General features: G+C 53.4%; 6 protein-coding genes across 6 annotated transcripts, besides 1 other annotated feature; 2 read left to right on the forward strand and 4 right to left on the reverse strand.

The window, feature by feature from the left end:
- Window positions 1-724: 724 nt before the first annotated feature.
- PODANS_5_6200 (uncharacterized protein) lies at window positions 725-4,463 on the forward strand (the record flags this gene model as incomplete). Its single annotated transcript, XM_001929759.1, has 5 exons — window positions 725-1,191; window positions 1,257-1,359; window positions 1,443-2,280; window positions 2,354-2,913; window positions 3,276-4,463. The coding sequence occupies 5 exons, from the start codon at window positions 725-727 to the stop codon at window positions 4,461-4,463; spliced, it is 3,156 nt and encodes a 1,051-aa protein (XP_001929794.1).
- Window positions 4,464-6,019: 1,556 nt separating this feature from the next.
- Window positions 6,020-6,090, reverse strand: a tRNA (tRNA-Gly).
- A 1,612-nt stretch (window positions 6,091-7,702) lies between these two features.
- Window positions 7,703-10,066, forward strand: PODANS_5_6210 (uncharacterized protein; the record flags this gene model as incomplete). Its single annotated transcript, XM_001929760.1, has 1 exon — window positions 7,703-10,066. One exon carries the CDS (start codon window positions 7,703-7,705, stop codon window positions 10,064-10,066), a length of 2,364 nt encoding a protein of 787 aa, XP_001929795.1.
- A 1,827-nt stretch (window positions 10,067-11,893) lies between these two features.
- On the reverse strand, window positions 11,894-12,898 carry PODANS_5_6220 (uncharacterized protein; the record flags this gene model as incomplete). The annotated part of the gene is made up of 1 exon (XM_001929761.1): window positions 11,894-12,898. The coding sequence occupies one exon, from the start codon at window positions 12,896-12,898 to the stop codon at window positions 11,894-11,896; it is 1,005 nt and encodes a 334-aa protein (XP_001929796.1).
- A 747-nt stretch (window positions 12,899-13,645) lies between these two features.
- PODANS_5_6230 (uncharacterized protein) lies at window positions 13,646-18,370 on the reverse strand (the record flags this gene model as incomplete). Its single annotated transcript, XM_001929762.1, has 2 exons — window positions 13,646-15,744; window positions 15,796-18,370. The coding sequence occupies 2 exons, from the start codon at window positions 18,368-18,370 to the stop codon at window positions 13,646-13,648; spliced, it is 4,674 nt and encodes a 1,557-aa protein (XP_001929797.1).
- A 1,249-nt stretch (window positions 18,371-19,619) lies between these two features.
- Window positions 19,620-21,186, reverse strand: PODANS_5_6240 (uncharacterized protein; the record flags this gene model as incomplete). Its single annotated transcript, XM_001929763.1, has 2 exons — window positions 19,620-21,043; window positions 21,102-21,186. The coding sequence occupies 2 exons, from the start codon at window positions 21,184-21,186 to the stop codon at window positions 19,620-19,622; spliced, it is 1,509 nt and encodes a 502-aa protein (XP_001929798.1).
- A 2,264-nt stretch (window positions 21,187-23,450) lies between these two features.
- PODANS_5_6250 (uncharacterized protein) lies at window positions 23,451-23,891 on the reverse strand (the record flags this gene model as incomplete). Its single annotated transcript, XM_001929764.1, has 1 exon — window positions 23,451-23,891. The coding sequence occupies one exon, from the start codon at window positions 23,889-23,891 to the stop codon at window positions 23,451-23,453; it is 441 nt and encodes a 146-aa protein (XP_001929799.1).
- Window positions 23,892-25,401: the final 1,510 nt, after the last annotated feature.

The following is a 25,401-nucleotide window of genomic DNA, read 5'->3' on the forward strand; positions in this document are numbered from 1 at the left end:
CAAATCAGGAGCAATGAGTCTTGTGCCGTCGATTTTTTTTGACTTGGTAAACAAAAGCTTGCTATGAGTCTGATACCAAAGGAAAATGCCCGATTCGGAGCTCTCGTCTGGTTGGGCGTGAGATGTGAGCCGACGTCACAGCGGCAGTTGTTATCGATGCGGATGGGAGGTGGGTGTTAGCGATCGACTTGGGATGTCTTGTGAGCACTGTCTCAGAGCAAGAGATATAAGTGATAAAAAAAAGCTTCGAGAGCAGGTGAAGCCGCTGGGACTAGTAAAGACCGAAAGACAAACTTTTTAACAACGGCGCCTGTTGGAGTCTCTCGTGATCCAACCCTACAAGCTTGTGGATGGGCTTCCCAATGTCGTAAGCTACCAGCTGCCTCGGGCGTGTCACGGGCCAGGGGCACCTTGGTGGGCAATATGTTTATATCCGATATGGGAGAGAGCAGGGGTCCGTGCGCCAACCAAGAACAACGCGCTAGCTGCAAGGCCGGCCACAGCGACATTTCTGGGCTGGTGTCTCTCAGCTGTGGAGAAAGTCGCGACGGGACTTGACTCGGTTCAACACTGGCACACAGGCACATCTAGGCACAGAGCTCCCTCTCACTGGTCACTGGTCACTGGCACGGTCACTGGCACTTGTGGCTCCAGCCGGTTGAGGTACCCCCATCGAAACAGTGTCTTGGAAACCCTGCTCCTCCAAGTTCGTGTACCGAGTACGATGCCCACTTTGCGCGAACGTCCCAGCAGAGGCGATATCTCGCCCGCCAAGAAGAGCTCCGGAAACAGCTCCCAATTCTCACCCAGCACAAGCAAATCCGCCAGATCCTCCCTCCGAGAGAGTGTTCCCAGGGACGCCATCGAAGTCCGAGAAACGATAGAAGCCAAGGGCGACCAGGAAGAAGACGTCGACATGGCCTACGCCGACGCGCCGACGCGCCCAAGCATCAAGGGAGGCCCCGATGCCGACACCGAAATGGTTGATGCCGGAGCTGCCAGCATTGACGCGAAACCAGATGTCGATGCAGATGGCGACGTAGATGCTGATGGGGAGCCTGATGCCGACGGCGAGCCAGACGAACAGGCGCAAGAAGACCAGGAAGAATCAGACGAAGAGAAGGATATGCTCCAGCTCATCAGAGAAACATCCGAATACTTGTGTGGTTACACAATCAAGGTTGATGGAGAGTAAGTCTTATATCACTTGTCATGCGATGCGCCGCGATGCTGATTGGATCGCAACCAAAAAACAGAGACCACGAGATTGCCTCGGGGTTTCAGCGCCTCGTCAACAAGCGCAGCCTCCCAGACTATTTTGAAGTCATCAAAGAGCCAATGGCTTTTAGTACCATAAGAGTGAGTTGCCGTGGCTTACCCTGCTCCATCCTCCCAACGAGAAAAACGAGGGGCGGCTTGCTGACCTAACCGCATGGCTGCAGGGCAAGCTTAACAAAAGAACCTATACCTCGTTCAAAGAGTTCGTGCATGACATGACGCGCATATGCCACAATGCGCAGGTGTACAACAGGCCCTCTGCTCCCATCTTTTCCGATGCTGGCCGTCTGCTGGAAGTGTTCAAGGAGAAGCTTGCAGAGCTGGTCAAGGACGGTGATATTACTGCAGAGGAAGCTGTGCTGCCGGACCTTGGACCACTGCCAGAGTTTGAAGATTCCCCTCCCCCTGAAGACGACGAAGAGGAAGAGCAGGATGATGAGGAAGAGGAAGAAGATGAGGAAGAAGAGGATGACGATTCGGACGACGAAGGCAGGCGGCGTCGCTCAAGAAGAGGTGGGCGTCGGGCGAGGAGAGGCGCAGACAACGACGATGATCCTCACAAAAAGCGTGGCAGACCGCCCAAGGTCTTGACGCCTCTGGAGGCGCGAACCCAGTCGCTTCTGAAGGGACTGCGGAGGTTCAAGAGCGACGATGGCCAGCTGCGAATTTTGTCGTTCGAGAGGCTTCCTGACAAGGCTGACATGCCCGACTATTATGCCTCGATTCGAAACCCCATTGCGCTCGACACCATCAAGAAGAAGCACAAGCGCAAAAAGTACACCACCATCGACCAGGTCCTGCAGGATCTAGAGTTGATGTTTGGCAACGCTATGCAGTTCAACGAGGAGGGGAGCCAGGTTCATGAAGACGCTACCGAGTTGCTGAAGCAGGCGCGTCTTCTTACTGAAGAAGAGAAGGCCAAGCCTGACGATGAGTTTCGTGATGAGGATGGAAAGCTACCACTATCACATATCGAGCACAAAGGAGAGGTCTGGAGAGTTGGTAAGTTGCCCCCCTTGCCACCGCTGGGTGAAGGAAGACGCATAGATGCATACTGACTCCAATTCGGTTGAAGGCGACTGGGTCCATATTCGTAATGCGAATGACTTGCAAAAACCAATCGTTGCCCAGCTCTACCGGCTCTGGTCTGACGCTTCTGGTCAAAAGTGGGTGAATGCGTGCTGGTACTACCGGCCGGAGCAGACAGTTCATCGCTTTGACAAGCATTTTTATGAGAACGAGGTAGTCAAGACGGGGCAGTACCGTGACCACCCCATTGAAGATGTCGAGGATCGCTGCTTCGTCATGTTCATCACGCGGTACCCCAGAGGTCGGCCGCGTGGGCTGCCTCGGGACAAGGCTGTGTATCTGTGTGAGGCGCGCTACAACGAGGAAAAGTTCAAGTTTAACAAGATCAAGACTTGGACCAGCTGTCTGCCAGACGAGGTGCGCGATCGGGACTATGAAATGGACCTGTTTGAGCAGCCACGGGTGCTGAGAAAGGTTCCCAGTCCCATCAAGCACCTCTTGCAAGCTGATGCTAAAGAGACCGACGACCTTCCCAAGCCCACCTGGAGGAGCATGAACGCGCCTCCCCTAATTGGAGCCGTCCACCGCCGGCCGCGCGAGCCAAATGTAAGTCTGGCTCCCTGTTTCTTTCCTTCCCTGAGTGTTTGTCAGGCAAGTGTCTGTTCGCTGCAGCCGGCTTTTACGGTTTGCTGAATTTTTCAACCCCACACTCTTCTCTTACCTCAGGTCGCTCTGGACAACTTGCCTCCCTTCCTTCATTTTGCCCTTTGTTGCCTAAGGCACAGCAAGCACACACACACACACCACATCAGGCGCCTATCTCATCTCGTCTTCTCATAACCTCATCCACTCTTCCCTTCATTACCTACTCCATCCTGCCACAACCACAACCACAACCACAATCACAATCACAACCACGACCAACCCGCTTGTTCCTGTCCGACCATAAGCTGACATTTAGCCCAAAGGAGTCGCCTCCCCCCGCTCCGAATCCCTTGCTGCACACAGCGGTCGCACCTGTGCCGCTGGCCATCGGACCTCCTCGTGTCGCCATGAAGGTCGAACATGGTGTCGTGGGAGCACCGCCCTATCAGCACCATGCTGCCGTCGCGCCTGCGCCCATCCACTCGCCGGCTTCTCACTATCGCATGCAGCACTTTGTGCCACAACAGCCACCGCCCTCGGTCCCCAGTCCTCACCCGGCACCGCTCCATCTCCAACCCCAGCCCCAGCAGCCGATGCCAATGCACGTGCCGCCCCATCCTGGTATGGGACAGCAAATGCAGCCAAGCCCACACTACCCACCCCATGGGTACCCACAACAGTACGGCCCGCAGCAGCCACCGGCTCAGCCGCCGCAACCACTTCATTATCAGCAACACCCTCCACCACCCATTGCGCCCGCTTTCGAGCAACATCAACATCACCCCCAGCACCACCGCCAAGTTCATCCCGCGCCCCCCGTCATGACACCCTCTCGCCCACCCATGGCTCCCGCCCCCAGCATCGCACCTCTCGCGCACCCCAACGGCCCACCAGCCAATGTGTACAATCCGCCTAGGGCTCCCGAGGCGTATACTCTCGCTGAGCACGCCGACGCGGCCATCCCCAAGGAAGTCCGTGAGCAGTTTCAACGCGACGAGAATGGTCGTGTCCTCTTTTTCACGGCCCCTCCGCTCAAACGCGCCAACAATGGCGTCTCACAAGAATATGCCCACCTGGGTCACAGCGTGGAGCACTTGGCCAACATCAAACAGATCCGTGCAGAGCGCGCGCGTAAACGCAAGGAGCGGGACGAGGCTCTTGCCCGTGAGCAAGAGGCCAACAAGAAGCGATCACCAAGCGAAGAGGCGTCCGCGCAGAAATCGATTGAGCAGGAGCAGCAAGCCCGAGCACAACTGATGGAGAGGGTCATTCTTGATTGGTGTGCGGAGCTCAACAAGGGCACCGAAGCTCTCGAGAAGGATCTTGGTGAAGGGTGGAAGGAGATGATGCAGCAGAGCCGGGAGGAGAACAAGGGCTTGACGGAAGAAGAGATCAAACAAAAGAATCTGCGGTGGTTTTACGAGGACCTCGAGAAGACAGGCAAGATCACGTCAGAGAAGCGAAAGGAGATGGAGAAGATGTTTCTGAACAAGAAGCATTTGGAGGCTTGATTGGCTGGTTTTATTTCATTGTCTGGGTACTTGTGAGCTTTGGAGTTGGTGTTGGAAGGGAAATTTGATACTGGCAGGCAAGGCAGGGCGGAAAAAAAAAGCGAGAACAGGAATACCCTTTGCGCGGATTCCGGATATCAATGCGTAGCGTATACTGAGGGACTACTACTAAATGGGTTATTGTTTGGTTTTGTATGATGTACTGAAGGACTAGAAATGCAGGATCTTGATCAATTGCGGTGGTGAGAAACAGCGGGCGGTGAAGCAGTGCGTGACACGTTGGCATGTTCAGAGCTTGTGGTTGGTTATCGAGAGCGCCTTGGTTGACTGCGCGTCCGCCGAGAGGATCTACAAGATGAGATGGGGCTCTCCAACATCTCTAGAACACTGATCTCCCTGGTCTTCTAGATAATTGCGGGAACTGTCTGCACAGCCTGCTGGAGATAAGATGCGTAAGCTTCTCTCTCTGAGCCTCGTCTTAAGTGAGGGCGCTGAGACATGGTATGTAATGATGACGTTTGGAGAGGGGTCCGCTGTTAATCACTCTGGTGATGAGAAGATAACAATCTGACAATGCTGGAAGTATAGATATAAAATCATTGTTCTTTCTATGTTCTAGATATGCGGCCTTGGATTATCCTCTCAAGTTCAACCTATCATTGTAACAAGTTAAGAATTTCCCTCTACAGTACCGCATGAAGCGTAATCCACCCAGCACCACAACCATCACCAACAGCTCGGAGACGAACACAAGCACGACGAACATGCAGCCAGAGTTTGTACGGCAGAGACAAGACAGCGGCAGCGGCAGCAGCAGATTTTCGGGGCTGTTTGGCAGGGGTAACAACAATAATAATATGGGAAGTGGGAACGGGAACGAGTACGAGCGGCGGCAGACTCGGGCAGGGTCGGTTATTACGGATGTGAGCGTGGGTGGTGATGATTCTTCTTCGAGGAGGTCATCTGCTACGTCTGAGAGCTCGGAGGTGTTTGTTTCGCGACAGGTGGAAAGGCAGGCTCGGCCGTTGGAGGGGAGGAAGGAGGATAAGAGGGTGGGAAGTTGGAAGGGGGGGGAGGGGGCGTTCATCGGGGGTGCGTTGGAGATTGCGTTTGATATTTAGGTTGTTTGTTTTGGGGGGAGGGGGTTGCTTGTTTGGATGTGATGTGATACAATGGGAGGAAGGCTTTGCTTTTGACTGGCGTTGATGTAGACAAGACTGGCAAATTCTGAGCTTCTTATTTTTGGCCAAAACCATGGTATCAGGGATGTCCAAAGGGAGAATCTTGAAGGGGAAAAAAGAGAGAGCATTTTAGGAGCTTCAAGGATATGTTAAAGTCAATTCATGTTTGCTTGCTAAATAAAGTCTTCTTGTCTCCTGATGAGCTAGAGAAAATGGCTAGTAGGCTATGCAGAACGTCGTATCGACTTGGATGCTACTTTGACTGGGTGTAGAATTCTTTCATTAATGTTTGGAAAAGGAGATAGACGGGAAACAGGTCGGCATTCTTTTTTTAGCAAAAAGTCAAAATGGTAAGTAATGGCAACAGCCAAAAGATGCATCAGCCGTGAATCGAACACGGGGCCCATCGATGGCAACGATGGATTTTACCACTAAACCACTGATGCTGGGAGATATCCTTGAAGGGATTGTGGAGGTGTCAGATAGAAAATCTGCTTTTGTCACGGAACTCCGTGCTTCCGTCGATGCAGAAAAAGCGTAGCTGTGGGTGAAGTTTTTCAGCTCCACAGCGAAGTGGAGTGGTGATACTTTCTTGGTGGGTTGCCCTGGCTAGACCTGCAGCAACAGCGACCCAGTGACCGTTGGGCCGGGTCTAAGTGGAATGGAGGCACCTTGATGGCCGCTTGGACATGCTATTGTTTCCTTGCAGATTGCGAAAGTCGCTGTTATCAGCTGGCATCAAACATCGAGAATGGGGGAACGCAAAGTCGGTCCTCGGCAAGCTCTAGTGTACCCCAGAAAACATGATTTTGTGCGACTGGTTGGAATTTCGGGATTGCCGGAAGATTTGTGTATCTTTGACGGGTATCATGCTGATGACGTCGAGTCTTGTGAGATTTCGTGGGGCCACGACAACGTGGTTCGCAGCGTGGCCGTTGGGTTGGGGTAGGGCGTACACGGGCAGGTGCCAACGCATCACCGCTGCTCGACCCCCCAGCCTCGGGATTTTGAGTAGCTTCAATTTGACGAGATTGGCTCCCAGGCAACGGTCTTGATAGCAATTTTGTTGGTGAGAATCTGCCAGGAAAATCAGGCAGGGCAGTGTGCAAGACAATAAGGATGCGCGCGTGCCTTCCTCAGGAGCAGCTTCCAGCTTTGAGTCACTGCCGACGTCAGTGGCAAGAAGCTGGCGACGGCTGGGGAGCAACTGTTTGGCGGGTACTCTGTCGTTTCAGGATGCAAATTGAGGCGGTTGGGAGAGCAATAGAAGTGAATAAAGACGGCAGGCACGGTTTTATCCTATATACCCTTTTCTCATCTAGATTTATATCTTTAGGAAATAACGGAGGGCAGTTCTATGTGCCAGGGTGGTGCGGCTCTGCAGTCCTGAGCTTCTGATTGGCCAATAGTGGGTTGACAACACTTGGGCATTGGCGGGGAAGGGCTCCACTTTCAACCCGAGTCATCGCCTCCCGTCCGTCTTCAACCCAAATAACATAACACCATCCATTGCCTCTGGCATCGCTGCCACCCACCTCTCAGGGGCATCACAACAATAAGGTCCCGCGCCTGCGTAATTTGCTATTCTTCTGCCACTTTCCACCGCACACAATGGTGCCCTCTTTTTCTTGCTATTGACCGGCCCCCACGACAATTTCTGCCTTCCTCTTTCGCCGACCTCTTGCGCCCTAAATCCAATCTCCCAACTATTTCTTGCCAAACCCAACTCCCTCCCACTTCCTCTTCCTCCTCACCCCGACGCAAGCAGACCGCACACAATACCGCCTCTTGCTTCCTGGCAGTGCCATACTTATCCCTCCTGCCCTCTCCTCTCCTCTCCTCACACATTCTTCCCGTCCTTCAATCAATCACGCTCAATACTGCTTACCACCACTTTGTTTTCTTCGCCTAACAAAGTATGTCCTCGCCTTTCCTGGCCCACGTTTCGAGATACTAATCGTTATAGGAAGTCGAAGCCCACGCCGTTCCGACCGATCGACAACAATCAATCCCATTCGCGTTGTCATCTCACAAACCACAAGGTCAGAGTCCAACGAGATGGCTTCATCCGCCGACATGGCGTCGACCTCCTACTTTGGTCGGCCCGTAGCCAAGCACCGGCTTGCCACCGACTTCGACCTGCTTGTCAAGTGGTCCCGGGTCCTTGGAGCACGCCCGGAGAACCCCTCCTGCATCCTGTCGCAGCTCTCCAAGGAAGACCAAGCTACCCTGTTCTCTCCATCATTCGAGCAGTTCCGCATCGTCGACGACGCGTCGGAGGGTCCCAAGATTGAGATCGTCCAGAACAAGCTGTACGAGCGACTTGGAGTCGCGCCTATGGATCCCGACCTGGCCGCCATGATGGTCTCTGACAACTACAAGCGTTCCGAGAAGTCTTTGTACGATGTCGCCTGCCACCTGCGTGACGCCGAGGAGGAGTCTGGCGTTCTCTACGACTTTTGCCTCCAGAAAGCCAAAAACGCGGGCTGGACTGACTACGAAGCTCACCAGTACGCCAAGATGTACCGGTCCAGGCATTTCGTTCACATTGTGCGCCGCCGGCAACAGGAGATCAGAGACGAGAAGCGCAAGCTCACCATTCCGGGCTATACCCCGATTGAGCGGGATTTGATCCCTGTGATTGAAGACCCTCTTGAAGCTGCCTCAACCGCTGGGCTGCGGTCGTACTTTGCTGGCCTTCCCGAGGCCACCTCGACCCTGGCATCTGTCCGTCTTGCAGAGAATGGCCCTCCCGCCTCAGCGTATGCCGGCCCGACTAACGACCTTCAACAAACACCAGTTTCTGCGCCTACCAGCAATGTGGGATACATGCAGGCCGCCCGTTACGAGTACCATCCATCATTTTCTCCTCACGTCACCACATCAGTTGTCGATCAGTTGCGACTTGAAGACATTCAGCTGTACCAGACGCCGTCGCCCGTTGGCGAGCACTCTCAGGCGAATGCCACCCCTTTCACCCCATCACCCGCTCCCATGACCACGAAGACCTCCTACTCTGGTTATGTCTCGGGCGCCAGCGACACCTCCATGGAGGCTCAAGCATCTGACAACTCAGGCCAGTTCTCCGACGCATCTTCTGCTGTTACAGAGATGCCTGTGTATGCTGCAGATGACGACGATTATGATGACGCCGACGGCGGCGCCTTGTTGCCCAGAGACCTTGCTGAGTCGCTTGGAATCCCCTCTCAGATCCCTTACTCCTCACATGTCACTCAACAACCTGTCTTTCAGACAATGCCCACAGTTCCGCAGGGAGGCCTCTTGGGTGCCGGTCTGAGCGGATACTGGCTTCCCGTGTACGCCGCTTCCGATGTCGCTGAGGACGGAAACCAAAACTCCTCTGCGTTTCAGTTCCCCCCTCTGAACGCTCCTGTTGCCAATACCGAGTGCAACAGCCCCGACCTTGTGCTCACCACCACTACTCAGTTTGGTGATACCCAGTTGACGACTTTTCAGACTCCTGCCAAGGGCCCGCGGAATTCCTTGTCTGAGAATGTCAAGGTGACCCAGTACCCTGAGTCTCGACAGCAGCTGTGGAACGGAATGACATGTTACGATGTCCCCTCATCTGCCCTGGGCTTTTTGAAAAAGCATCAGATTTTTCCGACGTACTGGACCACCAAGCTGGGCAAGGAGCGCTTTCTGCGCCACAAGTTCAGCGATTTGAAGCACGCAGATGCCAAGGTCATGCGTGACAAAACCTTGGGCAAGGTTGCTCGCAATCCTGTCTACATTGTCGTCGACTTGTCCAATATCATTATTGGCTTCTACGACAAGATGAAGGAGAAGCGTGGCATTCCCCTTGGCAGGCGCGTTATTGCCCCTGCCTTCAGCTTCAATAACTTCGACACGCTGCTTGCCCGCGATCGGAGTGTCAGGAAGCGTATTCTTGCCGGATCACTTGGAAGCGCCACCAAGTCTTTGCCAAGCCATGTCAAGCAAGCTAGCGCCATAGGCTATGATGTTAACCTTTTGCATCGTGTGTCCAAGCCAGTTTCGCCGCGTAAGATGCGAGCGGATCTTCAGTCGGACACTTCTAACGATGACGACGACCTCTTTACCGGCCCCATGAAGCTGGGCGAGCAAGGTGTCGACGAGGTTCTCCATCTCAAGCTTCTTCAGCTTGATTTTGATCACAAGCCTGGCACCATTTGTCTGGGCACTGGCGATGCTGCGTCTGCCGAGTACTCTGACGGTTTTTTGAAGAACATTGAGCGTCTCCTTGAGCGCGGCTGGCGTGTCGAGTTGTACGGATGGGCTCATAACATTTCCTTTGCCTGGCGCGACGAGTTTGAGACCAAGTGGGCTGATTTCTTCAAGATCATTGAGCTGGACGAGTTCTGTGAGGAGCTTTTTGACATGACCGTTGAGTCCATCCCCGACTTCAAACCGGCCTTTTAACCTCCCCCACGAGAATCTTGTCAGCTCGACTGACTGAATGGTCTTACCGACCGGCATCGATTCTACAATCTTCAGCCTATTTTTTGGTCTCTGTTCGCATCTCCCGGCGTTCTGTACAACATCATTTCTTCGGCTCTCTTTTCTGCTAGATCTATTGTCCATGACTCGATCTGGTGGTCTTCTCTGCGGCCCTCTGCTATGTTGCGAATTTCCACTCAGCGACACTTTTGATTTCGCAGTCTTTTGTCTCCAGACTGCTAGCCCATGAGTACGGAACACCACAACAGCAGCAATGGCTACCGCGACAACACAACCGCAGGCCAAACCATCATTTTGAGAGCATCCTCTCGCGCACATTCACACTTTTCGACTCGTCATGAGTGCAACGATAACACGATAACAACAAAAAAAAACATCAAAACGACTGATGACTATATGATCTGGTTTCACGATGGAATGATGGATTTCGACGAGAATAGGGTTTGCCTTCCAGACCAAGGCTTGCTTTCTGTTTCTGTCGACAACCTCCCACATCGAGTTCACCCTGCCTCAGCACACGGCCGGATATACGACACTTTGACCAGAATTGAGCCTTCTCAAACGGTACAATTCTGTGGCGCTGCCTAACCTTCCCGGTTTTCATTTTCTTTTTGGGGGGGAGGTATTTTGACGGCGCAACACGATAAACACCAAGAATAATGGTTGGGCATGGGTCATATGGGAAACATGGGAGTTTTCGCGGCATTTCATAAAGATACCCTGGCGTCTTCTTTTTCGGAAAGGATTCACCGCATTTCCACCTGGGCGCAGTTTTCCCTTCTTGGTGGTCTTCTGTTTCTTTCCATTGTTTCACGGATGGATGGCGCACCTGTTTTTCTTTCTCCTCTTGGCAGGCACCCTTGAGTTGCGGACGATAGATGGATCCCCTCATACACGGTCTTGATGATACCGGATTTTCACGATTGAAGGATTTTCACGAGGTGGTGAAGGAGGACATCGGAAACGACTTTTTTTGAGGGCCCAAGGTCACACAGAGCGATGGAAGGCATTCTGGGCATTTTCACGGCATGAAGCGTACTCGGAATTGCACATGCGGTATGCGACACACGATAACGGGTTTTATGGAGTTTTTATGGGCTTTTTATGGATTTTTATGGGTTCACGGACATCACGAGGAGGAAATGGTTATTATGAAGAAGGATTTCTCCGATAGTGTTTTTTATTGGCTGGTCCCTTGGGGTTATCGTCTTGTTATCCTTCGGATGATCTGATGGTAGCATTTGTTTCCCAACATGGATAGGAGAATTCTTCGGTTTTATTTTTATTTTTCTTTCTTGTTCTTTGTGTTATGGCACTATGGTTATGGCGCTTGGTCAATGGTCAGCATGAGGAAGATTCATGACAGCGAGGTGGTTTGTTTGCTTTTTGAAGCACAGCGTATTGTGTATATGGATTATGAGCATGGCACTGGCTTGACATGGCGTTGCGAGCATACACTTGTGATTGGAGGTGAAGAATAGCGTCGTGCTTCGTGAGGGTGGTGCTTGAGTGGTGAAGTAGTAGATATGGGATATCAATATACATCATGGTTGGGGGACTTTTTGGTAGTCTTCATGGTCGTGATGGAGGTGATGTGTGGTGAAGCTGTTCTTTGGGTCTGGCCCGTGAGCTGATATGTATGTGCCCTGTGATGTGGTATATACTTGCCATTCCTCCGTTGTCAATTCTTGACTTTTCAACATACATATCGTCCTGGGTATCTCCATCTCAACATACAGTAGCCTGAAACCCCTCCCATCACGACAACAACAACACCCCTTCTTCTAATCACCCAGCAAAGCCCTCCTGTAAAACCCCCACCTTTTCGTCCCTCCCCGTCAACCTAGCCATAGCCCCCTCATAAACGGCAAACTGCACGGCATTGACCACAAACGCCCTCAAACTGCAGACTCCTAGCCCCCGAAAGAAGGGTTTTATCCCTTCTCTCGCGTAGATTTCCCTCCCCGTCTGCCACGCCCCTTTGCCTTTTCCTCCACTCCCCAACAAACCTTGTTGTTCCCCCGCCGTGTCCCGAGTTTGCATCCTGGTCTTGACGACATCCAAAGGGAAAATACTCGCCCAGGTCAACACCCCCGCCACCCCACCGCAGAGGAGCGCCCTCCCTATTGTTTCCTCTGTTGTGGTGCCGAAGAAGGAGTTGTACCATCCGGAGGAGAGCTCGTACCCCCAGAAATAAAACCCGTACCCTATGCTATCTCTCAGAACGGTCACCCCCCCGGCTTGGTAGAGACCTTTTACGCCATTCTGCCGTAGGATTTGGGTTGTTACATTCCAGGAGGAGGTCGAGGAGGTTTGCGAACGGACTTTGATGATCTCGGTTGGGCAAGACACCAAAAAGGTGGCGAGGCCGGAGAGGCAGCCTGCTAGGAAGGTGGTTGTGAGGTTTGATCCTTTTCCTCCTTGCTGGCCGGGTTGGGAGGGGGAAGGAAACAAAGAGTTGAGGTAGGACTCTGAGCGGTTATACGACACAAAAAGCAGGGCGTTCAAGGCGCCGTAGGTGAGGATGGGGGCTGCTGTGCCGAGGAGGAGGTTGCGGGGGGTGGTCAGGATTCTTGGGTTGGTGGTGGTTGTGGTGGTGGAAGGGGAAGAGGAAGAGGAAGAGGAAGAGGAAGAGGAAGAGGAAGAGGAAGAGGAAGAGGAAGAGGAAGAGGAAGAGGAAGAGGAAGAGGAAGAGGAACTGGCTTGGAGTCGGACTTTGAGGACGTCGAGGGGGTTGCCGATTATGATGGAGGCTGCGCCCGAGAGGTAGCCGGCCCAGAAGTCGGCTGACATTGTTGTTGGGGTAAAAAAAAAAAAGAAATATGCTTCTCCTTTGGTTGGGAGTTACCCTCTTGTGAGAGTGAGTGTGTTGTCTGGTTTATGAGCTGGTATGGCTTATCGTCCTTGAGATGTGGTTGGTGGTGGTGGTGGTGATGGTGAGGGGGAGACTTGAGAGACTTGGTAAAACTGATATCCCAATCTATGGATCCTGGCAAGTCACCTGAAGAACTGTAAACTGTAAAAAGCAGTAAATGTTATCTCCTTGAATAGACGCCTCAAACTGAGCCTCTTTGTTTATCCCGCCATAATGATGACCGCGGGGTTAGTTAGATTCGGGTTAGCGGGGCGCAATGGACCCTGCCAAGGCTCACCTTCCCGCCTCTGCCGGCATGTGAAGATGACCACATGACGGAGGTTTGTAAGTATCACCACATGACAGTCTGATAAACCATAAATAATATCCTCCTGAACTCAGCAATGCTCCCGACTAAAAATGGGTATAAAACCGCCTTCTCAACCGTACTCAACCACGGTTTAGTACCTTCGCAAGAAAATGATTACAAGTACACATATCGTGATAAACTGAAACCCTTTAACCTTTCAACCTTTCCACCCGAAAAATAAATCAATGAAATCCGCTTATGCCATGGCCCAACCCACCAACAATGCTTGCTCTCATCGGAGTCAAAACAGAATATTCCGCTAACGTATACCCTCATCCCCACCTCTCCCTCTATTCTTTCCCCGTCTTCCCCAACATCACACAGCCACCTCAACCCCCTCCTCCTTCTTCTTCTCCTCCTCCCCATCCCCGTCCAAATCAACCTCCTCCCCCCTCGCCGCCCGCTTCGCAATATCCCTCTCCTTGTAAATCTCCCCCCTCCTCACCGTCGCCATCTCCAAATTCTCGGCATACGTCCTAAACTTGACAATCTCATGCAGCAAATACTCGCTCTTCCTCTCCCAATTCGCCATGGCCCTCACCGCGTTCGTGCTCCTCGGCGTGAACGCAAGCAGCATCGGGCTCCTAAGCGCGTTGTGGCTCTGCAGTTCCGCCTCGATACTCTTGATGTACCCCTGCAGATACCCCAGCTGGTCCTTCTCGGACAGGTTGCTGGGGCGGGTGGACTGCTGCGGCGGTGTCCAGTCGGCAATGTGGATGCGATCACCGGGCAGCTTAGCCGAGTGACGCATAGGAAGGGAGCCGACCAGGCCGGCGTGGTTGCCGAGGACGCCTGAGGAGCCCGAGCCAGGGCGGTTGAGAGAGCCGCCAAAGTCAAAGGACGAAGAGCGGATGGAGCGGCCGGATTGCATGGAGGAGCGGGTGAGGGTGGGTACTATCCCTGTGCCGGTGTTGGCAGCGGCCGCGCTGCCGGAGCGGGTGTGGCCTCGGGCGCTGCTGCCGGATGTTGGGGGGCGGTTGGGGAGGTTGGTTGTGCTTTCGTTAATGGCGGCTACGAGCGCGTTGTCGATAACCGCGTCGCTCCAGCCGTACTCGATGTTGGAGATACCACCAATCAGTGGTACTGTGCTGAGTCGGGCGCTCCAGTAGTTGGCCGTGCTGACGAACTCGGCGCTGATCTCGGGTGTGCCGACGTGGAAGAAGTGAACGGCGCCGGTGGGCAGGTTCAGGATCCAGACGTGCCTGCGGGAATTGCTGTACCCCCCAGGAGGGAAAGCAGTGGCGAGAGTATGCCTGAGCGAGAAAGTACCCAGGTTGGTAGCATGGTCTTGCCAGTTGCCCCCACCCACCACGGCACCCTTGGGAAGAGTCCCGCCAGGACCCCGTCTGTTCTTCTGTCTCATCGACTTGTTCGGCGAAAAGGAGAAGAGGCTCAGCTGCCCCTTTTGGATGACCGCAAACACTTCGGTCCAATTGTGGTTCTTGGGCTTCTTATTGTTCCCATCCTTGAAGTGTTTGTGGCTCACAATTCCTTCCTTGATCCATGGAGGACCGGCAAGCTCAAGAGACTCATCATCCAACAACTCATCAGGATGAACCTCCCCGTCGTCGTCGGCATTGTCCTCCCGGATAATCGCCTGGCTCAGAGCGCTGGCAAATCCAATCGACTGCTGGTAGTCGCCACGGGGATACGCCGAGCCGAACGAGTCCATCGACATGGAGGTGTGGGTCCTACCCAGCGACACCTTACTCCAGGTCGCTGAGGAATCGGTAGGGCTCCAGACAGACGTTCCATCGTCAAAGCTAGTCCTACTAGACGAGAAGCCGTTGCCAAAGCCTCGTGGTCTTGATCTGCTCTTGGAGTTCCACCTCGAGTTGGGCTTCATTGTGTCCTGAATGCGGCCCCGGGTGGAAGCAACACCCTCTGATGGCGCTTTGCTAAGCACACTGGGTGACCGCTTGAGCATGCTCATGACGGACAAGCTGTTTGGGGTCTGGACGATGGGGCTCGAGGCATCGGCGCCGAACAACGGCAAACGGTCATCGCGGATCGAAGAATATGTCTCCTTCAAGACAATTTCCACTTGTTGCTCCCATGTCTTCAGCGGCCCGTCAAATGGCGCCTTGACAAGAGGGCCACATCCGTCAGCCGAATCCGCAAACGTCCCAAGCGCCGAACCGGGACGTGGTGGTGGCTTGAACGAGGCCCGGAAGCTACTATATCTCGGGTTTTGGTCCTCCGACGTGCGACCTTCCGCCTCCCACTGGGGCCCCTTGCCCGGGAGGATGCTCGCACGCTTGTTGAACGCCTCAGGCGCCGACTCTTGAAGGGCCTGTCTGATGGTGGTCATGGTGTTCTTGACGAACTGGGGCTTGCTCATTCTGTGCTCAATATCGGCAATATGAAGATCCGTGTTGAGAAGAATGATTGAGTAGCAAATAGTGTGAATAACATCTGTGACAGGGTCAGCGAGACCCTTGGGAGAAACAGAGACACAAAACTTACCTGGTATTTTGAAACCATGATTTGGGTTGCAGTCGCACCACCTCTTGGTAAAGGCTACCAAGATCCTGTCCACTTGCTGTGTTTCAGCCCTCAGCAGCAGGCGGTTGCACACCAAGCGCAAGCCGCTCACAATGCTCTGGTTCTCAAAGTCGAAGAGATCCATGTAAGCACGTAGCACTCTCTGGCGAACAGGGCCTTCTTCACCCATGTAAGCCGCCGCCCGGTCCTTTTGGATGAACTCCTCACTGCCGTCATAAATCTTCTGTGCCTTTTGACGGTCATCTTCCGTCGGATCTCCCACCACAAACTCGTTTGGTTCATCAATGGACTTGGCTGAGTGAGGAATGGATTCACCCTTGGGACTCGGCTCGGCGCTTTCGATCTTGAAGCTGGGCACACTTGGCTTTTCAAGTGGCAGGCCGAGCGTGTTGGAACTGTCACGATTAGTGGGCGGGTTGTCGGTATTGTGTCGGATCGAAAGTCTCAAGTCTTTCCTGGCCATGTTAAGGTTTGGAACGCTCTTGGACTTGGATACCGTTGGTGACGGTGACCGGTTCCTGTCATCTTCCGCCCCAGGCTCGAGGTTCCTGGTTTCAGACTGAGGAGCCTTGCGATGCCGTACCGGGCTGTCCTCGTCATCACTGTCTTCGCGTAGAAAAGACTTGGGCGGCGAGGCCAGAGGCGTAGCAGGGGGCCGGTTTGGTGTGGTGGCAGTGTTGTTGGGATCACTGGGTTCGGGGTCGACTTTGCGTATAACAGCTTTTGGACTCGGGTCATAGTCCGGTGAAAAGCCGCGGTTCCTACCGCGGTTCTCCTCTTCCGGTGGCGCGGGATTCTTGGCCTGAACAGGAGATTCCGGGGCCTCGATGGAAGGCATTGGCTCGTCCACAGGGGTCTGGGCAGCGGTCGACATAGGGCTGCCAGCAAGGAACGGGTCCATGGCCCGCCGTAAGCTGGTGATCGGGCTGGGCTCTGTCTTTCCTATCCCTGGGAACACCTGTAGCTGATCCATAGGGAGCTTGACCGCCGGGACATTGTGCACCACCGGTGCCACTGGCACGATGGGGACCGGTGGTGGCTCCGCATCTGTGATGGACTGTTTCCGTCGCCGAAAGAACGACGACGTCTTTTTCTGTAGCGTATGCGTGGTGGAATGATGTGATTCGCGTGACGGTGGTGCGGATGATTTCGGCTGCAGTCCGAGCGAGGAGGCGGCCGGTGTTACTGGTGGCGTAGAGATGCTCGGTGTCAATGCTGTCTTGGTAGACCCAAACATCCTCCTGAAGAAGCCTTGCTTTTCTTTTGGCTGCATGGTGGCCTGTGGCGGGACAAGACCCGCCTCTTTTGATTTTTCGTAACCAATGTGTGGAGCAGGAGCTGAGTCGATGTCCAAAACAGGGACAGGCGGTGCATCGCGCACCGTGGTGTACATTGGGTCTGGCTTTCTGGTGATGGTGGCGCTCTTGGACGAGCGGATGCTTCGTCGACGTTCGACACTCGACCCTCTGGATTGGGCCTTCGGCTCGGTAGTCTTGGGTTCGGGCGGCGACATGACGGGCAGCGACGGCACTGTGGTTAGTCTACGCGGGCCGGCTGGGACCGTTGGCATCGGCGCGGCGTCGTACTCATCGTTGTTCTTGTTGAAAAAAGTGTTGGAAAACTCAATGTGCCAGGGGCCTGGTGCTGGCCGTGGTACTGCTGCTTCTGCCGCCCCATCAAAGCTCGATGATCTCCCAAACCCCCTGGCCCATCGCTGGCTGCCCAGAACCTGTGCGTAACCCTGATCGATGCTGTTTGTGCTGCTGCTCTTGCTCCCCTTGCCGCCTCTAGAATGGATTGCCCCCGGTGTCCCCGTCTCGCGCATGCTGTTGATCCGGCCGAGGTTGGACTGGAAGCCTGAGCTGCTGTTGCTGCGGCGGCCGCGCGATGACATCCTGCTGGCGTCGTCTGCCCCTTCGAGGTCGGAGCTGTACGAGTAGCCGTGGCCGGTGCGGCCGGTCCTCGAGTTGAAGGTCATTGTTCGGCTGTTGTCGTCTCCAAACGAGGAAAAGAGGGGATCGTCGTACCCTGGCCTCGACCCGCCAAATGACGTGGTACCACCAACACCTCCTCCAATCTGGCCCATGGACATTTGGTCGAGCGACAGGAGCATGTTGGCCACGAGCGAGTCCCGTGTTACCTGGCGGGCCGGCAGCGAGAGGTCGTGGGAGTCGCGGGGGTCGGGCTGCTTCTTGGAGCGAGACGATGATGGCAGTTCGGGCTGGTGATGTTGCTGGTCCTGGTTCGGCAGTGTCATCTCGTAGGGGATGTCGACGGGCGTGAGACTCTCAAGAAAGGTCTCAATGTCGGCCGTGTCTCTACCCGTGCCTTTGGGCAACCTAAGCGCCCGGCCCCCAGCAGATGAGGCGCTCTCGTCTTGGGAAGGTGTGGGTGTTTCGCGGGCAGGCGGTGTCTGTGGGGGGTCTCGCTGTCTTTTGATTCTCGGGGGGGACGGCGACGTGTCGATAGTCAGTTCGGGCTTCCGTCTGCCGCCTTCTCGGCAAGCCGTGTCGGTTGGATCGTAATCTTGGTACATGTTGTACGGAGTACCTGTCGAGGAAACAGGCGGGTGACACAAAGACGCCCCTTTGACGCCATCCACGGCCAAGCCAATCAACAAGCACTCGACAAGCAGCGCGCACAAATTAGAGATGTTCAGAAGCGCGTAAAGAGTGTGCGTCTGTGTGTCCCGTTTAGGGGAACTGTGCCGTGTGCCCCTCTCGGGCTGCTCTTGAGATTGGAATTGTTTTGCTTTGCCAGGATTAAATTAGGTAGCGGCCATTCGGCAGACGGACGGCTGTGTAAATCAGTGGAGAGATTGCGACCTCGTCTCTTGTTTCTTTCATTCTTCGGCTGCTTCCGTTGCACCGTCATCCTTTGAACAGCGACAAGGACAGCGACAGCGGGCATCCCGAAAATGTCCTCGACTGATGAATTGTTTCAGAAAGAGCTCGTCCAACCACAATCCAAAGCGCGTCTTTCTCCTGCGTCGCGCTGCATCCAGTCCATGCAACCTGACAACGTTGGAGCCCCAAGCTTCCTACTTCTCCTTCTGCGCTAGCCCCGCGGCCATAGCGCTGTCAAGTGCCCCTTTTTTTTTTCTTTTCCTGCAGTGTCTCCCTCAACTCCAATCCCGTTTCACCGATTGACAGCTCCGTCATGCAAGTATCTTTTTCAAGAATAAATAACATGCACATGAACGACATGCACGCTGCAGGAAAAAAACAAACAAATAAAATAGATATATTCCTATGGCCAGCCCGCCATGCGCGTCTGGGGCACGAGTGCGACTTTCAGGGTACCCCACACCGCCTAGTAACATCCTCTACATGACATCGTGGCAGGCTTGACACGATCCGAAGCCCACCGCCTATTCCGGCCTGCCGCGGCCTGCCGGGGGAGAGAAATAAACCGCGCACTCCCTTGTTTCACAATCCGAGCCACGTGGAGGCCGTCGAACCACCATCTCCGATAAACAGCGGCCCCACTTGGCTCGGCAAGCCGGTGGCCCCACTCTGCCTCACCGGCTCCGTGTCTCGGCTCCGGTGGCCTTCTCCGTTACAGCAGGTGGAGGAGTCGAAATAAGGAGAACTGTATTGTATTGATGATTCCCATGAGCACTGGAATCTACGGATATCTCAACTCTCTCAACATCAAGCCATCGTCACATCCTCCGATTCCCCCACACTGACTGAGCAGAACTGCCATCGCCCGTTTCATCCTGCAACCCCCCTACCAGTGCAGAGGATGGTGTGGCCCGAAGTCGCCACCGTTCATCACCACCATCAGATATCTCCCTTGTACCACTTTGTCCACCCCCGAAACTGGATACGGCAGAGCCCGTTCCGCATCTGCTCCGTCCTCATCGGCTTCACTCTCAGGTTGGCAACCTTGTCCATACAGCTCAAGGGATCCTCCAGAAAATCCATCGCAACCTTGAACGCCCCGGGTCGATTGGAAGACGGGTCAAACGTCACGGCTTTGTTGACGAGCTGGTCGTCTCGGTTGTAACCAGTACCTTGGTGCATGCCGATGACATGTCCTCCCTGATCCATCACTGGACTTCCGCTGCTACATGGAGCAACCGCCACGTTGTGATCCATCAACCGCTGGTTCTCCTCCATGTCACAAACAACCTGCGTAGTCCCCTCCCGGACTTCGTCATTCTCGTGACCCGACCGGTCAGGAAGAAGCCCCCGCACAGTAACAGTAATTTTCTCCCCTCGATAAGGCGGGTTCCTATGCTTGAGAGGTCCCTCGCCGTCCACCTCACGATCAAGCCTGATAACCCCCATATCGAACGACTTGTCCCCCACCACGAAGAAAGCCCAGTGAACACCGCAGTGCGTGCCCCTGTACCTCTCCCAGCCGGGTACATCAATCTCCACCGCCTGAGCAAAACCCTCCTTGTGGTTATACACCGCCGCTCCTACCGTCATGACAGTCTTTTGATCAACCAACCACCCCGTGAAGCGATGGTATCTCCTCTCCCCATTCTTGTCGGGAAACAAAGTGTGAACCCGCACAATTTCATCATTCCTCCTCCCCTCGCTCATCCCAGCGGCAACCTCCCTTTTTAACCTCCTCCCTTTTTCTTCTGCTGCACACCGTCCCAATGATGGCTCAGTATCAGTGAGCCCCCAGCAGAGAACATCAGGCGCGAAACCAACCTCCCCTCTTGCGATTTCGATCGTCCCTTCACCGACAGTGAGTAACTCCTCGATGATGGCTTGTAGAATGTCAATCTCCTTCCAGAGCTTGAGATACCTCGCTTTGAAGTCGCCCTCTTGAAGGTCGTTCATGAACTCGATCATGACTCGCAGTTTTTCACCCTGGGCGTTGAACACCTCTACTGGTTGGGCGCGGAGCGAGTTTTTTACTGCGTCGGGGAAGCTGTTGCAAGGGGGGGGAGGGGACCAGGTGATTTCGTGGGTGGTGGTGGTGGAGCCATTGATGAGGGAGATGGAGGCCGTGATGAGGGTGGACAGCTGGTCGAAGCGCTTTTCGATTTGGATGACCTGGAGTTCGAGTTCGGCTGTGTGGTGGGGGTGGGATTTGGTGCAGAGGGTGGTGAGCGAGGGGATGTTGTCTTCGCTTTCGGAGGGGATGGGGAAGGAGGCGAGGAGGTAGGAGAGGAGGAGGGTGTATCGACGGAAAAGGGTCGATGTGGCACGGTGGGTTGGGGTCGTGGTGAGGATTTGGCGGAAGTCTTTAACTTGAAGGTTAGCGAAGGGGTGAGGAACGGAGGTGAAGGGAACGAGACAGACCATATTCAGTGTTGGGTGGTGTGCTGAGTGGGAGTTGAAGGGACACGCCCTCGAAAATTGGGGCGAGTTCGGCGATTTGGGTCATTTTGCTGCCGGAGGTTGTTTTTCGACTCAGGATGTCAGCTCAAAGATTGATGGTCTCTTTGAAGCGAGGTTCATGGCAGTCTAAATATTTTCAAGACTGCTGCCTTGGAGCTCAAGGCCACCTGCACTGCCTGGAGAGCCAAGACATCACCAGTCAGCATGCGTGCATACAATGCAGCATAGCCACCAGCCAGCCATCTCTAGACTGTCGGTGTACCAACACTGGCATCATTAGGCATGGGAAGCCGGCGTTCTCGAATCTCTCTGGAGATAAATATCGCAAAATTGCGCAAGGATGTTCATGATAGGCATTTTGAGAATCCGGGCACTGGAGATATCATTCGCATTTCCAATCTAGATCCTTCTCGCATTTAACCCTTCGCTTTTCCGAGTGCCTCGTGGCTGTGTGACTATTGGGAAACACGTGTTTGTCTCTCCAGAGACGCAGAGATTATCGCCAGTTCACAATCAAACGAAAATGCTTCTCGCTGCTCTAGATAGCCGAGGAGGCATAGGAGCGGCTCCTTCTCGCCAAAGGGACTATCAAAACTTGTTATGCTATCGATGTAAAAGTTAACCCCAAGTGTTGATAGGGGAAACCACCCTACTACGGTACCTGCGGAGAAAAAACAGCTTGTAGGCCAAAAGAGAGACAACTGTGCCTCCAGTGCCTGCATCTTTGTGTCTCTTTATGAGTAGCAAAATGAACCGTGCTTTGGACTTCAAGTCGAACCCGCAGCATGGTATGGGGTGATATCAGGATTAGAGTTTGTAGGCCCAATGATGATGGTTTCTCATCACCGGGAGGCTTGATGGGGGGTGTGCGAGGATGACCAAGTACGCGTATCTCATTGGAAGGACCAAAAAGCTTTCGCAGTATAAGAATCCCATCTGGAGATGAGATAAATCCATTTATGCCGGTACTCACCTAGTCTAGGTACCTACTATAGCCATACGTAGGTATCTAGTTAATCCTCTTGACACAGATGAAAATACTGATTGTGAAACCTTTCCAAACAAGCGTGACATGTTTCCTAGATGGGACTAATAGTCCCAATACTTGAAGAGGTCATGATAGCAAAACCGAAACACCGTCTGAATGATCTTGCTAGATATTTGGTCACCGGTCAGTACCATGTTGCCACGGTGAAGAGAACATGACTATCTCCTGGTTTTGACCAGCTGCCAAAGGCTTGAGCCTCTACGCAAGTTCAAGGGCTGTAAGACCTCGTTCCTCCTACATTGAAAATGCAACTCACCTTGTCCATTACACCTACTACCAGTCTTTGCAGGTCGCTAGTTTACTGCCACCACTAGGTATTCACAACACGAGCACCCCAGCTTCCAAAGTCATATGAACATCAAGACAAGCTTCCCTGCTCGCCTATCTATCATCCTCAAAAGATTGACAGCTCAACTCTGCTAATCATGAAGTCCACAAAGACGTGGCCCAGGGCTCAAGAACGGCCAGACCCACAAAGACGAACCACGAATCCAAGACCAACAACGTCGACATACTACTTCAGACCTCCTACCAGTCGGCACGTCGAAGCAGAGGTACGACGCATGAACTCGCCAGCACCGGCCAGCCCCGACGCCCCCTGCAACTGCGATATAGGAAGGGCGATAGACGATCTCAAAGCGGTATACACCCAGGCTTTTCAGGACTATCAGGACCTAATCGAGACACGCAAGGTGTATGGGAAGGGCACTATGATGCAGTCCATGAAGTCAGGAGACATGGATCTGGTGAATATCATGCTCAAGATTCACGGGTATTTCGATCTTACCTGTGGATTGTTGATAGAATGGATCAGGGGAATACTGGGAGATCCATGCAAACTTGATCTGTCAGACAAGGAGGATCTCTGCAAGCGAGAGGAAGATCTCAAAACAATAAGGTGGCTCACCGTGAAGATTATTGAAGATCTCAAGAAGGACAAAGAAAAGTACGGAAAAGTACTTGGGCGCGGAAGGTCTTGAACCACGATAACAGAAGGGAGCCAGGAAGGTGATTTGGGATACGCAGGTTCGAGTTGATATTGGCATGTAGGTAGGATAGCGAGAGAATAAACTGGGCAGGCCTATTTTTCATGACAACCTCAAACAAAGACGCAGCGGGTCAGAGAAGCATGTATGAAAGCACAAGCCATTCGTCATTCAATAACAAAGCTACACCTCAAGACCTCACTATCACCCTCAACCTGGCCTTGACTTTCACCCCCTGCCAAGTTGGCACCCAGGACCATCCACCAAATGTCCACCCTAACCAATAACAACATTAACCTTGAGGTTATTCCCGCTCGTCACCGTGTAATTAAACGAATACTTCCTCCCATCCCTCGTGACCTCATACGAAGACAGCGTCTTCCACCTCGCATCAACACGCTCCTTCTTCTGAGTGCCGCCCCACTCAGTCTCGTAGTACTCCGGCGTGATGACAACACCAGTCTGGCTGGCAGGGTCCAGCTTGGTGACGATGTCGCCCCACGGCTTGTAGTTGTGCACGCCGAGGGTGACGATGAAGTTCTCGCCCGTGTCGGCCACGAAGCGGAGCGAGCCCGAGGTGCCGCTGGCGCCGATGGTGAGGACTTGGGCGCCTTTGACCTCGTCCCAGGTGCCGTTGCGGAAGACGGTGCTTTCGGCGAGGTGGAAGAAGGCGTTGGTTTTGGTCTGGTAGACCTGGACTGTGATGGTGTAGGACATCCTGGTGAAAGTTGGTCAGTCAGGGGAAGTATGGCAAGAGCCGGAGGAAAAGGGGAAAGAACTGACCTTGCTGGCTGAAAGTCGTGTTTCAAGGCTTGGAAATGTGCTGAGTTCGAATGGCTGTGACCTCGAGTTGTCCGATGATTCTCAACTTCATGTTTTCCGAGCCGACAACGACCTACTTATAAATCAGGGAGATGGCCTGTGCTACGATCTCCCCAGGTTCTGAATTTCATGATCTATTCCAGTTCAACCCAATAGATCCCCTCCCTTAAGGCTCACTCTCCATTGACTCAAATTTTGCAGATACCCCGCGCCTGGGCCTGTGCGTCTTGGGGACGTGGCTGGCTGATCTCTCATCGCGACTTGCCGTGTAACAGCATCGAGGTATGGCTACTTCTGAGGTCCTAGACGGACGGCGGTACGACGGTCAACATGTACGATTTGGCCAGTCGAAAGCCGGCCCTGAGTATGACGGAATTTCTCATGATTCGAGCGTGCGTAAAAGGCGGCCGAAGAAACAGACCAGTTTCAGGGAAGCTAGGTCTTTTCCCAGGTTGGTTCATCGGTTAGCCGCAAAGTGCAGAATACAACTACGGAGAAAGCTCTGTTGTGATTTGTTAATCTAGGCAGTCATTAGTCTTTTGGTATTGATTACCTGCCGTGGGCATCTACCTTGCTTGAGCTATACTTCTGTTTTCCATGACGGTTCTCTGGTAGAAAACTAGGGTTGAATGATACATGTATGAGAGGAGCCCAAATCGGACGCATGCAGTCGAGCCAAGAGGCGCGCCGCATGTTCTGAGCTATCATCTGTCTTCCTACCTAACTCCGAACATGCACTTCTGGGCTGTTGTGCCAACAAGACAGTATCGTTTGGTGGCGTCGAGTTTGAAGCTGAACCGTCCTAGAAGAGAAGATAATCTGAGTAGAAACGCAATGTCGATCAAACAAATGCAGTGTAGTGGGTCGATATGTTGTGATTTGTCGACAGAGCGGGGAAGTATTGAAAAGGCTTGAACGGCAGGATTGGAATAGGGCTTGGGAAAGACGGCCGGTCATGAAAATGCTGGCCAGATTGGCATTATTACATTACATAAGATTAGTGATAGGTATTTGTAGACTTGACCTGTTGAAGCGGAAGTTAATACGACGCGAGTGGAATCAGGTGATTTATGGCTGGGGTTCTTACGTTTCGGAGGTTGAAGAGGTTCAGTTCAACCATATTTAACATCATGTGGCCTAAAGTTCGTGATAGCTATGTCTTAACATTACGATGTAAGACGGCCCGATCCCTTGTGTAGCCTCAGTCGATCCAATAATTTTATCCTTTTACCTAATACTTACCACGTATCCAACCACCTGCATCCTGCTGTGTCTCTATGCCAATACATTGCATGGTGTATATGCTTTAATGATACCCGGTATGCTTGTTGGGTTTTTGGAGACGAGTTAAAAAAGCCGTAAAAGCACTGAAATATTAACTTGCAAGGCGGGAAAGCTCATTGAA

Source organism: Podospora anserina, chromosome 5 (genome assembly GCF_000226545.1).
Source record: "Podospora anserina S mat+ genomic DNA chromosome 5, supercontig 6".
NCBI classification, from domain to species: domain Eukaryota; kingdom Fungi; phylum Ascomycota; class Sordariomycetes; order Sordariales; family Podosporaceae; genus Podospora; species Podospora anserina.